Below are 12,263 nucleotides of genomic sequence, written 5' to 3' on the forward strand. Positions count from 1 at the left end.
TGGCTCCTCTATTCCATAACTATCCAAGAACAAATGCTAGCCAGAAGATATATTGCTTACTTTCCAAGTCAATATTCCTACTTTTTGCAGCTAAATTATTTTATAACCAAATTTCAAATTCCAGTTACTTATGTTTCATTTTTTCTATATGTATACCGTTCCTTCCAACCAAAATGGTTAACTTTTACTAAGAAACTAATTTCTAACTTACATTGCTTTTAATATTTTTTATTATTGCAAATGGACAGATGCAAATGTTTATTTGCTCTGTTTCCTTTGTTATTGCAAAGTGATATTCTCTGCATTCCAGCTACATTAAAATTTCTGTTATGCAAAAAAAAAAATAACACTTTCATCCTGACTTACATGGACTCGAAATATTTGAGGATGACTCCGCTCCTCTATTTTACTGCCTAGTCCTGGAACACAAAACCTCCTCACATTGACTCCAGCTTTACACATACTACTGCAACTCTGACACAAGCTTCTACAGAATACATTGTTTTAGAGAAGTCCATGCATTCATCAAACATCAGTCATGCACTCTAGTTTAAGATGTCTATGTAGCTGAATATTAGTATTATTATTTCTACTAATAACAATAATATTATTTGTGTTTATTAAATTCATATAGATTCGATTTTAGATTAAGAGCGTATTTATAACCATCAAATGAGAGAACTCCTGACATCGAGAAATAATTTTATGAAACGTCAGGCCTGGATACACTGAAGCTTAGGATACATCATGATGAAATCAAAGTTCTATGGTGAAGAGAAACTAGAGAAATTCAAAATAAGAAAGGACAACGGCAAAATCGAGAATACAACAAGAGAAAAAGTATTCGCGATTAGAACATTGTAGTAAAGTTTCTACAGGGCTGCAGAGAAAAAAGAGCATTTCTTTTTAAACTAATGCTAATGCAACATGTATAAGTTACTATTTTTTGGAAATTCAAATACATTTATTTGTGACTCATGCAAAATGTATTTATTGTCGAACAGTAAGGTATACAAGCAGGATTCACTTCCTTTTTTTCTTAAACCAGGATTGTGTTTTATACACAATTTACTAACTCACAATTTATGTTCACTTTACATTTCTTTCAAAATGGCAATTATTTTTTTCTCGTATACATCACTCTATCCTACGTACATTTAAAAAACTGCATTAATTGGGGAACTTTATGGCAAACTTTATGCGAGGCAAGGTAATTCGGGGTAAATTATATATATATATGGATAATTTTGTCGATCATGTGCATTGTACACATGCGTACATTCGGACTGCTTTCAAGCATGAAAGTGATTTTAGCCTGCTAAAAGCTTCCTGAATCAGTCCCTCCAGGTGATGGCTCTTACATCCCGAGAGCATCTACCAAAAGCAGTAGGTGGCACGCTGTTCAGTATGATTGCAATAGAAATTAATTTATCACCTTAAAGTCAGTAATGCAGAGGTAAACTTCCAACATGAAGCATTTTACAGCTCTCCTAATCCATGAGGCGCTACCAAAAAAACAACGAATACATTTCTGGTAGTTGTTAGAAGATCTCTTGAAAATGCGTCCACAAAAAAAGCAAATACATCTAAAATGTAGGAAGGACACAGGTTGAGGTTGATGCATTTTAGAGAATCAAATGCCGAAAGAAGTTATCAAAATGAATTATCACCAATAAGAACTACTCTGCTTCGTTTACCATGCATTTCTGGTCTGTTCCTTAGCAGTGGGTTTCATTTTTAGAAATAGTCTGTAAATGGGTATGCGGGTTACTCACTAAACAGTTTTAATCACGAAGAAATAAATAGTGTATTTTAAATCACTTCTGTCTGAACAGGTGTCTTGTCCACAGATCATATTCCAGCGTTAAAATGCAAGCATGTTTCAAATAGATTGTTTGTTGGTTAATCTACTTTGAAACAAATTACAAAAACAGACAAGCCATGTTCCAGAAATAATCTGAAATGCGTCCAACCAAACACAAACTGGTATAGCAATCAGGAAACTCAAAAATGAATCCAGAAAATAAAGCTGCCTTCACATTTTTAACAAAGAATACATAACAATTTTGTTAGAGATTAAAGAAAAAAACATGGCACGTCCACTTTTTTTCCTACAGATGAGGTGGACTGCGATATTGCTTTTTTGGGACATTATTTGCTAAATCGTCTAATACAGTATTTCCTATACACGTAAATTCAGGTTTTTCTATAACACAATTAATTGGACGTTTGTTTAATACGCACAAACACACACACTTAATTAGGTCATGCTGCTACTGTTCAGGCGGTATAAGGTATAATTCAGACCAAATACAGGCCGCACACATTTTCAGACATTGTGCAAGAAATGTACACATTTACAGATTAGTTTTGATTAGACTCCTTGTTCATGAGTTTCCGACATTCAAACACCCAAAATTTACTTATAAGAAGACTGAAACACAGAGAGGTAAGTCACTGTCCCATAGGTCACAGTCTGTAGAGCAGTAGGGACCTGGACCTAGGTCTTCAGGTCCCACAGTTGGCTACATCCAGAGGACACCATCAAGTTCCTACTTTTGAAGTTGTATATTTCCACATGGACTACCCTCTGGAAGGTGTAGGAGCACAACTGTAGAAATAGCTGGCCCAAGAGCAATGGCAAACTAGACTTTCAAGTAAAACCGGTGAGACGAACTATACCCCCAGCTTCCACTGTGTCCCCAAAGGCCTGCACTCAGAGTAGATGCTGGTGGGTGCCTTGATGGATGCAGAGCTCAAAACGAAAGGATACAAAATAAGATTTTTTTCTCAGGATTTGTCCACTGCTCAAGTGTCACCCAGCTGCTTTTCTTTCAGGTATGAATTTAACATACCTTTAATTGAGTAGCATTTACTACCAATTTCCCAACTGATTTATCCTCATTCTAATATTATGTGGAAACTCTTCAACTTGAAAAAGTATCTCAACATTATTTCCATCCTACTGATAATCTACATCATCTTCTTGCACAGCAGAGTTAGGTCACAACTGTTTCTACCCAACAATCTATTAGTCTGTTGTGCATACATACATGTGGGACACACCCTCTATCCCACAGATCACAACCTCCAAACACAATGTTGATGTCTACTCAACAACCATTCCACCTCACTGAAGTAATAGATGGACATGCTCTGTGCGTTATTGTCCTTAGGCCTGATGGATAGTGGAATCATAACACATTCGATGGAAACAAGAAGGGCTAGCAAACCCACAACAAAATGAAATACGATATCTACAATATAGGGTTCTTTGTTAACTGGATAGGAGGAGGGGAACCTCATATTAACAGGCACCTCTGCAGTGAAGACCTAGAGGCCAGGTGTCAGTGGTAAAGGATGTGTACTGAGGAAGTTGTATTACGTCCATGAAGATGGGTATATTACTAATATTCTACTGAGAATCATGCAGACTGAAAAACCTGCACAACAGAAAACAAAGCGTAACTTGACTACTGGAAAGCCATGCCGGAAGCAGCCACATAGCAAGCTAAATGAGTGGATCTGAGCAAGCAGTCAATGCACCAAAATAAGGGCTGAAGGTAGAAGCATTTTGATATCCCGAGTACTTGTAAGGGACCACAAAATGTGTATGGATATCAACATTTCACATGTACTACACCACTCAATAGGGGGTGCATAGCTGGGTTGATGGAAGCCTGAAACCATAGGAGGAAACATACAATTCATCCTGTGTAGCTGCAAATCAAAACAGTTGTCTTTTTCTTGTCACTCGATGATTGACCAAATCCGTTTCAAATATGGCACAAATCTGCAAAGAATATGGATTATGTAGAAAGCGTCCAAAGAGATTCCAATGTAATATCTATAATACTTATGTATGTTCATTGTACTTGCAGAAATAGATCCAGCATAGGTTCTTCCCCTCGTGGAAGACCTCTGTAAACCATAGACTGTAACATGTTACTTTTGGCAGATTTCCCAGAAATGTCTCTCTCTGCACAAATCAATTCAATTTCAGCAGTTCTTCATTAAAATCGTGTTACATTGCCCTACAGGTAGACAAAGATGCAGCTTTTTCCACCTCCATGCGTGACTGTTATGATGTCACTGTGAGTGGACACACATCCATTAACCCTGGCTGTCCTTGAGTAACCTTCTTTTGGTGCACAGAGATCAACACAAGCACTTCCTTTGATAATGCACCTTCTAGCATTAACTGCAGGTTCTCAAAGGAATCCATTTGAAGGTCTTCCCTTTTAACAACAAGTGCCCATAGGCCTTTTTCACACACATTTAGTGTTCGACAGAGTTAGGCAAGATCAAGTGCACATTCCTCTGTCATTGGCACATAACTCTCATTAGATCGTTTCATATGAAGCTAACCTACAAATCTTCACTGTTGGGTTTTCAGTTTGTTTCCACCCAGATAGTGCAGCCAGAAACTCAATACTGGTGGGCAGGAGACACCATCTTGAACTTATCTTCTGTCAATGTAATTAAGATCCACTCCCATAATTGAGCTCTCGGTTCTCCACTGCTCAAGTATGCAGGAGTTCTAAATTATTCCAACAGGGAAGACATCAGCAGTCATCATTAACCTTTACCACTCGGTGCTGTCAGCTCAGAACCTGGGATCATTAAATTTGCATGGCAGGCAAAAACTTGGGGACAGACATTGGTAGGCTTTCACCAATCTATACAATGGAAGCGGTGGGCGTGGGGGGGTGGAGGCATCAGAAGATATTGCCACGTAGTATGCCATGCTGGCCAATGGGGGCGAGTGGAGACATTGATGCTTGGGTGGGGGTTAGGACACAAGCAGAGTTCTTCACTTCCTCCCTTCACCAGGGATGCCCTTACATTCACACCACAGAGACAGGAACCGGGCTGTGCGGGCTGTGCAGGGAAGGGTGAATGAATTCCGGGTTGATGAAAGTGAAGCCCTGGAATTCGCTCTGGTCGATGCCTGCCAGTACCATCTGATCCGGTGGAGTTAGCATGGGCACAGCTCTAGTGAAGAACTTGTCAAAATTCTCCCCACTCCTGCCACACTGTAGAGACAAAAACAGATAGTAAGGGAGTGGAAGAGAAACAGGACAAAGTAACTTCTTCTGATCCTGGATTTTGACAGGAGAACAGTCTTATAAAGTGATCCTCTCACACCCCACAACCACCATGACAACACTCATTTAATAAGCAGTGAGTCCCTCATTTTGAGTTTGCAGGATTTTGGTTCAGGAGATACCCTTGGGGAGGGGGAGATGGTAGAGGTGGAATCTCTGACTCTGTTATCCCCACACCAAAATCCTGCAAATACAAGACTTGTCCCCAGCTGACCCAGAAATGACAGATACTTTCCCTGTATTGTTTCCCTCTGTTCTAAGGACAAATTAACATTTCCCATCAGCCATTTCAGGTAGAACATGTCAGCCAGAGGGTCTTTGAGGATAGTCATTTGTTCGAGGGTCAAGGCAGGGTAGGTTCAGTCCACAGGAGCATTGTATGCACCGTCATGGTTTGATCTGGGCAGGTGAGGACACAGGGATGATTGGGCCACTACCCAGGACTCTACAAACAGCTTGGATGTTCCTACTTTTAATGGGGAGGACTTGCACTCAGCATTGCAGCTGTGGGATGGGTAGAGGGAACTGAGACTACTGATACAAGATGCCTACTTTTCATAACATGCTCCCCATACAGGTCTTGACGCAGTGAAGGCCCTCCAGAAAATAGACACTAGCTTCTGGCCTCTGGGTCTGGATGAGGCCAGATATGCATGCACATCCGACCTGGCTTCTTTGGAGGAGTGAGGAGGGGGAGCTAATGGGCTGGGAAGAGATCCTTAGGGGGAGCACATGTGGTGCTGCACAGGTCAGGTGGAAAAAAGTGGTATTACAATTAGAGCTGTCAACTTTGGAACTGGGAAACCAAGTTTGAGTCTCAGCATCGGCTCTGTTTCCTGTGATTCTGGGCAAATCACTCAATCTTCCTTTGTCTAAAAAAATTAAAGTGATCTTGGACCCGATGAATCAAGTGGATTTATGGTTGCAAAAGTCAAATTTAGGCCTTTGCCATCCAAAAATGGCATTTTAAAATGTTGCGGATAGAAATTCTGTAACACTTTGCTAAATCACAATCTGGATTTAGAATAAACACAGAATCAGTATTTGGAGGGGCGTCCCTTCCAAATAGATTCTTTAGCTTAGATATTAATTGTTAGAAATGGGGTTTTTGGTTGGCAGTCAGGTTACCCCCTGTCCAAGCAAAAGACCTCACTCTAGTCAGGGTAAGTCGCACACAATCCAAGATTATCCTGTGCCCACCCTCTGGTAGCTTGGCACGAGCAGTCAGGCTTAACTTAGAAGGCAATGTGTAAAGTATTTGTGCAATAAATCATACAATACCACCATATAGCACCACAAAAATACACCACACAGTGTTTAGAAAAATATATAATATTTATCTGGATAATTGTAGGTCAAAAAGAATAAAGTTTGCAATAGGAAATTGTAGGGATATCACTGAAAAGTGATATACAGTGTCTTAAGTCTTTATAATATAAACAAAGTCTCTTTCAAGCACAAGTACCTGGTTTGGAGTGGAAAAATCTCCTCAGAGGGCCACAAAAGAAGAGCTGCGTGGAAAAAGGGTGTGTGCGTCGATTTCTCCCCAGCACACACGGACTTGCGTCGTTATTTTCCACGCGGGGAAGTCGTGCGTCGTTTTCCGGCACGCAGACAGTCTCTTTTTGTGGATCGCGGGGATTACCAGATGTCCCGGGTCTGTGCGGGGATTTTCCTGCTTGTTTTCCGGCTGCGCGTCGTTCTGCGGGGCTGCGCGTCGAAATTACGATCTCACAGCAGGCGTCGCGTCGATTTCTCCTCTAGAGGTCGGGCGGCCTTGTCCTTGCGAAGCCGTGTGTCGGATTTTCGGTCATCCCAAGAGCGTCGCGTCGATCAGCGTCGGTGTGCGGCGTTTTTCTCACCGCGGAACAAGCTGTGCGTCAAAATTTTCAGCGCACGGAGCGTCCAAGTGAAAGAGAGAAGTCTTTTTGGTCCTGAGACTTCAGGGAACAGGAGGCAAGCTCTATCCAAGCCCTTGGAGAGCACTTTCACAGCCAGACAAGAGTTCAGCAAGGCAGCAGGCCAACAGCAAGGCAGCAGTCCTTTGTAGAAAGCAGACAGGTGAGTCCTTTGAGCAGCCAGGCAGTTCTTCTTGGCAGGATGTAGTTTCTGATTCAGGTTTCTTCTCCAGCAAGTGTCTGATGAGGTAGGGCAGAGGCCCTGTTTTATACCCAAATGTGCCTTTGAAGTGGGGGAGACTTCAAAGAGTGGTTAAGAAGTGCACCAGGTCCCCTTTCAGTTCAATCCTGTCTGCCAGGGTCCCAGTAGGGGGTGTGACAGTCCTTTGTGTGAGAGCAGGCCCTCCACCCTCCCAGCCCAGGAAGACCCATTCAAAATGCAGATGTATGCAAGTGAGGCTGAGTACCCTGTGTTTGGGGTGTGTCTGAGTGAATGCACAAGGAGCTGTCAACCAAGCCCAGCCAGACGTGGATTGTAAGGCACAGAAGGATTTAAGTGCAAAGAAATGCTCACTTTCTAAAAGTGGCATTTCTAGAATAGTAATATTAAATCCGACTTCACCAGTCAGCAGGACTTTGTATTACCATTCTGGCCATACTAAATATGACCTTCCTGCTCCTTTCAGATCAGCAGCTGCCACTTCAACAGGGTATGAGGGCAGCCCCAATGTTAGCCTATGAAGGGAGCAGGCCTCACAGTAGTGTAAAAACGAATTTAGGAGTTTTACACTACCAGGACATATAACTACACAGGTACATGTCCTGCCTTTTACCTACACAGCACCCTGCTCTAGGGGTTACCTAGGGCACACATTAAGGGTGACTTATATGTAGAAAAAGGGGAGTTCTAGGCTTGTCAAGTACTTTTAAATGCCAAGTCGAAGTGGCAGTGAAACTGCACACACAGGCCTTGCAATGGCAGGCCTGAGACAAGGAAAAGGGGCTACTTAAGTGGGTGGCACAACCAGTGCTGCTGGCCCACTAGTAGCATTTAATTTACCAGCCCTATGCATATAAAGTGCACCTTACTAGGGACTTATAAGTAAATTAATAGTCCAATCAGGTATGATTCAAGGTTACCATGTTTTAAGGGAGAAGGCATATGCACTTTAGCACTGGTTAGCAGTGGTAAAGTGCGCAGAGTCTAAAAACCAGCAAAAACAGTGTCCACAAAGTGGAGGGAGGCAGGCAAAAAGTTAGGGGTGACTACCCTAAGGCTGTCAGGTCTAACATGTGTCCCCCCCAGCTGAAAGTGGGGAGAGCTACCCGACCTCCTGGGAGCTCTCATCGCTAAGGCGGAAGTACCTGGAGAGACCATCAGCATTGGCGTGGTCAACCCCTGGGCGATGTTCCACCGTAAAGTCCATCCCCTGTAGGGAAATGGACCACCTCAAGAGTTTTGGATTCTCACCCCTCATCTGCATGAGCCATCTGAGGGGCCTGTGGTCTGTCTGAACCCGGAAGTGAGTCCCAAACAGGTAGGGTCTTAGCTTCTTCAGTGCCCAGACCACAGCAAAAGCTTCTCTCTCAATAGCACTCCACCTCTGTTCCCGTGGTAATAGCCTTCTGCTAATAAAGACTACCGGTTGATCTCGGCCCTCCTCATTTAGCTGTGCTAGGACTGCCCCTATGCCATGCTCTGAAGCGTCTGTCTGCACGATAAATTCCTGGGAGTAGTCAGGGGCCTTGAGCACGGGGGCCGTGCACATGGTTTCCTTCAGGGCGTCAAAGGCTTTCTGACAAGCCTCTGTCCAATTCACCAACCTAGGTTGTTTCTTGAAAGTGAGTTCTGTCAAGGGTGATACAATGGTACCATAGCCCTTGACAAATCTGCAGTAGTATCCTGTGAGGCCTAAAAAGGCTCTCACCTCAGTCTGCGTTCGGGTTGGTTGCCAGGCCTTGATAGTTTCAATCTTGGCCTGGAGTGGCTGCACCTTGCCACCACCCACTAGGTGGCCCAAGTACACCACGGAACCCTGCCCAATCTGGCACTTACTAGCCTTGATGGTCAGGCCTGCCTGTTGCAGGGCCTGAAGCACCTCCTTGAGGTGAAGCAGGTGTTCCTCCCAGCTGGAACTGTAGACAGCCATGTCATCCAGGTAGGCTGCACAGAAGGCATCCTTGCCAGCTAGGACCCCGTTAACCAACCGTTGGAAGGTAGCGGGGGCATTTTTCAATCCAAACGGCATCACACGGAACTGGTAATGGCCATCAGGGGTTGAAAATGCGGATCTTTCCTTAGCCCCCTCAGTCAGGGCGATCTGCCAGTACCCTGAAGTAAGATCAAACGTACTCAGGAACTTGGCAGCGCCCAGCCTGTCAACGAGCTCATCAGCTCGGGGGATGGGGTGAGCATCAGTCCGTGTCACTGAGTTGAGACCCCGGTAGTCCACACAGAACCGGAGTTCTGGCTTCGCACCTGGGGCAGTAGCCTTAGGGACCAACACCACTGGGCTGGCCCAGGGACTACTGGATTTCACGATAACCCCTAGAGTCAACATCTTGGAGACCTCCTCCTTGATGCTGGCCTTCACCTTATCCGACAACCTGTAAATTTTGTTCTTCACAGGGAGACTGTCACCGGTGTCAATATCATGAACACAGAGGTGGGTCAGTCCAGGAGTAAGGGAGAACAGGGGGGAGAACTGCTCCAACAGCTCATAGCAGTCTCCTTTCTGGTTTAGAGTCAGGGAGTCAGAAAGAATGACCCCGCTTACTGACCCATCACCTTCTTGGGCAGAGAGGAGGTCGGGGAGAGGTTCACTCTCCTCTTCCATTCCTTCATCTGTGACCAGAAGCATGTTGATCTCCGACCTCTCAAAATGAGCCTTTAGTCGGTTCACATGGAGCACCCTTAGGGGATTCCTAGGGGTTTGGAGGTCCACTAGGTAAGTGGCCTCCCCTTTCCGCTCCTTGATTTCAAATGGGCCAGACCAGCAGTCCTGGAGAGCTCTAGGCTCTACTGGCTCCATTACCCACACTTTGTCTCCAGGTTGAAACTCTACCAGGGTGGCCTTCTGGTCATACCAGTGTTTCATTACCTCTTGACTGGCCTCAAGGTCACTTTGGGCCTCTTTCCAGAATCGGGTCATCTGGTTGCGGAGGGCCAACATGTAGCTGACCATGTCCTGAGGGGGTGCATTTGGAGCTTTCTCCAATCCCTCCTTGACAATGCTTAAGGGTCCCCTGACAGGGTACCCATAGAGAAGCTCAAAGGGACTGAACCCTACCCCCCTCTGGGGGACCTGTCTGTAAGCAAAGAGAAGGCATGGTAAGAGGACGTCCCACTTACGCCTCATGGCCTCAGGGAGGCCACCAATCATGCCTTTCAGGGTCTTGTTGAATCTCTTCACAAGACCATTAGACTGGGGGTGATAGGGTGTGGTGAACTTGTAGGTTACACCACACGCATCCCACAGAGACTTCATGTATGCAGACATGAAGTTAGTGCCTCTGTCAGACACTATCTCCTTGGGGAATCCCACATGGGTAAATATCCCCATCAGAGTTCTGGTCACCACCGGTGCAGTTACAGTCCTCAGAGGGATTGCCTCTGGGTAACGGGTGGCATGGTCCACCAAAACCAGCATGAACCTGTTGCCTAAGGCAGTTTTGGGGTCCAAGGGAACAACAATGTCAATGCCCACCCTTTCAAAGGGGGTGCCAACGACATGAAGTGGAATCAGGGGGCTTTTAACCCTTTTTCCTGCTTTACCACTGGCCTGGCAGGTAGGACAAGATCTGCAGAATTTATCTGAGTGTGTCCTCATTTTGGGCCAATAAAAGTGGGTGACAAGCCTGTCAAAGGTCTTGCCTTGCCCCAAATGTCCTGCCAGGGGAATGTCGTGAGCCAGACCCAGTAGGAAGGTTCGGTAACATTGGGGGACCACCAGCGTACGTGCTGCCCCAAAGGCCGGAACCTTAAGCTCACTGTAGAGGAGATCATTCTCCCAATATAGGTGGTGATCGCCAGAGGTGTCACCTGCCGCCTGGCTTGAGGCTTGTTTCCTCAGACCTTCTAGAGTGGGACATTCTTTCTGCGCCTTGCAGAATTCCTCCCTGGGGGGTCCACCCTCAACTTGCCAGCCAGTAAGCTCAGGTAAGTCACCTAGGGTGGCAATGTCTTCCCCAGTTGGCTCGGGAGCCTCCTCCTCAGGAGCCCCGTCAGCCACTGCGGGAACTTCTGGGGCCGGTTTCCCGTGCCCCTGGTCCTTCCTCTTGGCAGCTCTCTTGGCCATCGTTCCAGGCTCCAGACGCCCTTGACTTCCCTCTCGGTCAGCCATGGACCGTGTGGTCATGCAGACCCACTCAGGTAACCCTAACATCTCCAGGTGAGACTTCAGCTCCACTTCTTTCCAAGCAGTATGCTCAAGATCATTGCCTAACAGACAATCTACAGGCATGGCAGGACTCACAGCTACTTTCAGAGTACCAGAGGTCCCCCCCCACTCAAAGGGAACCAGAGCCACCGGTAGGTGACTCTCGCGATTGTCAGCGACTATGACCTGGTGGAATGTATTAGGTACTATCTGCTCTGTTGACACCAGCTGACTCTTGATAGTAGTCATACTGGCTCCTGTGTCACGCAGAGCCTCCACCTTCTGCCCATCAATGGTGACCCACTGCCGGTACTTGGAAGTATTTTTGGGCATGTGGACCTTGGGCACCATTTCTCTTTCTCCCAGGGACACTAAGGAAATCTCTACCTGTTCCCCAAAGCTATCTGGGTCCATCTCCCCCCCAAGCGCTACACTAGTCAACCCAGGTGCCTGTCTGGTAGTGGACGGTGCCCTCTTGGGGCACTGGGGATCGCCTTTATAGTGACCATACTGGTAACACTCCATGCATTTGGGGTTAGGTTTCCCTGACCTGTCATATGTCCCTGGCTTTTTCCCAAATTTGGAAAAGGAAGGGTTGCCACCCCCTCCCTGGGAATTCTTTTGGGGGCCTTTGGAGAGTTCCTTATCTGCAAGTTTATATCCCCCCTCTTTCTTCTGTTGGGAACCCTGACCACCTTTGTGGGAGTCCCCCCCAGGTACCTTCTTGGACACTCTGGTGCTAACCCAGAGGTGCGCCTCCTCAGCAAGCTTCCTGGGATCAGTCAGCTTGCTATCCACTAAGTGCTGGCGCAACTCTGTATAAGTAGTATTAAGCATATGCTCTCTTAGAATCAAGTCATATAAACCTTTATAATCAG

At 45.7% G+C, this 12,263-nt stretch overlaps 1 protein-coding gene across 1 annotated transcript in view; it reads right to left on the reverse strand.

Annotated features, from left to right (window-relative positions):
- Positions 1–597: 597 nt before the first annotated feature.
- The window catches only part of PRKCG (protein kinase C gamma), a 758,936-nt gene continuing 747,270 nt past the window's right edge, over positions 598–12,263 (reverse strand). The window contains exon 18 of the mRNA XM_069200667.1: positions 598–5,036. Within this exon, the coding sequence (XP_069056768.1) occupies positions 4,848–5,036 (189 nt within the window). The 3' untranslated portion in view covers positions 598–4,847. The remainder of the gene's footprint in view (positions 5,037–12,263) is intronic.

Source organism: Pleurodeles waltl, chromosome 7 (assembly GCF_031143425.1).
Source record: "Pleurodeles waltl isolate 20211129_DDA chromosome 7, aPleWal1.hap1.20221129, whole genome shotgun sequence".
NCBI lineage: Eukaryota > Metazoa > Chordata > Amphibia > Caudata > Salamandridae > Pleurodeles > Pleurodeles waltl.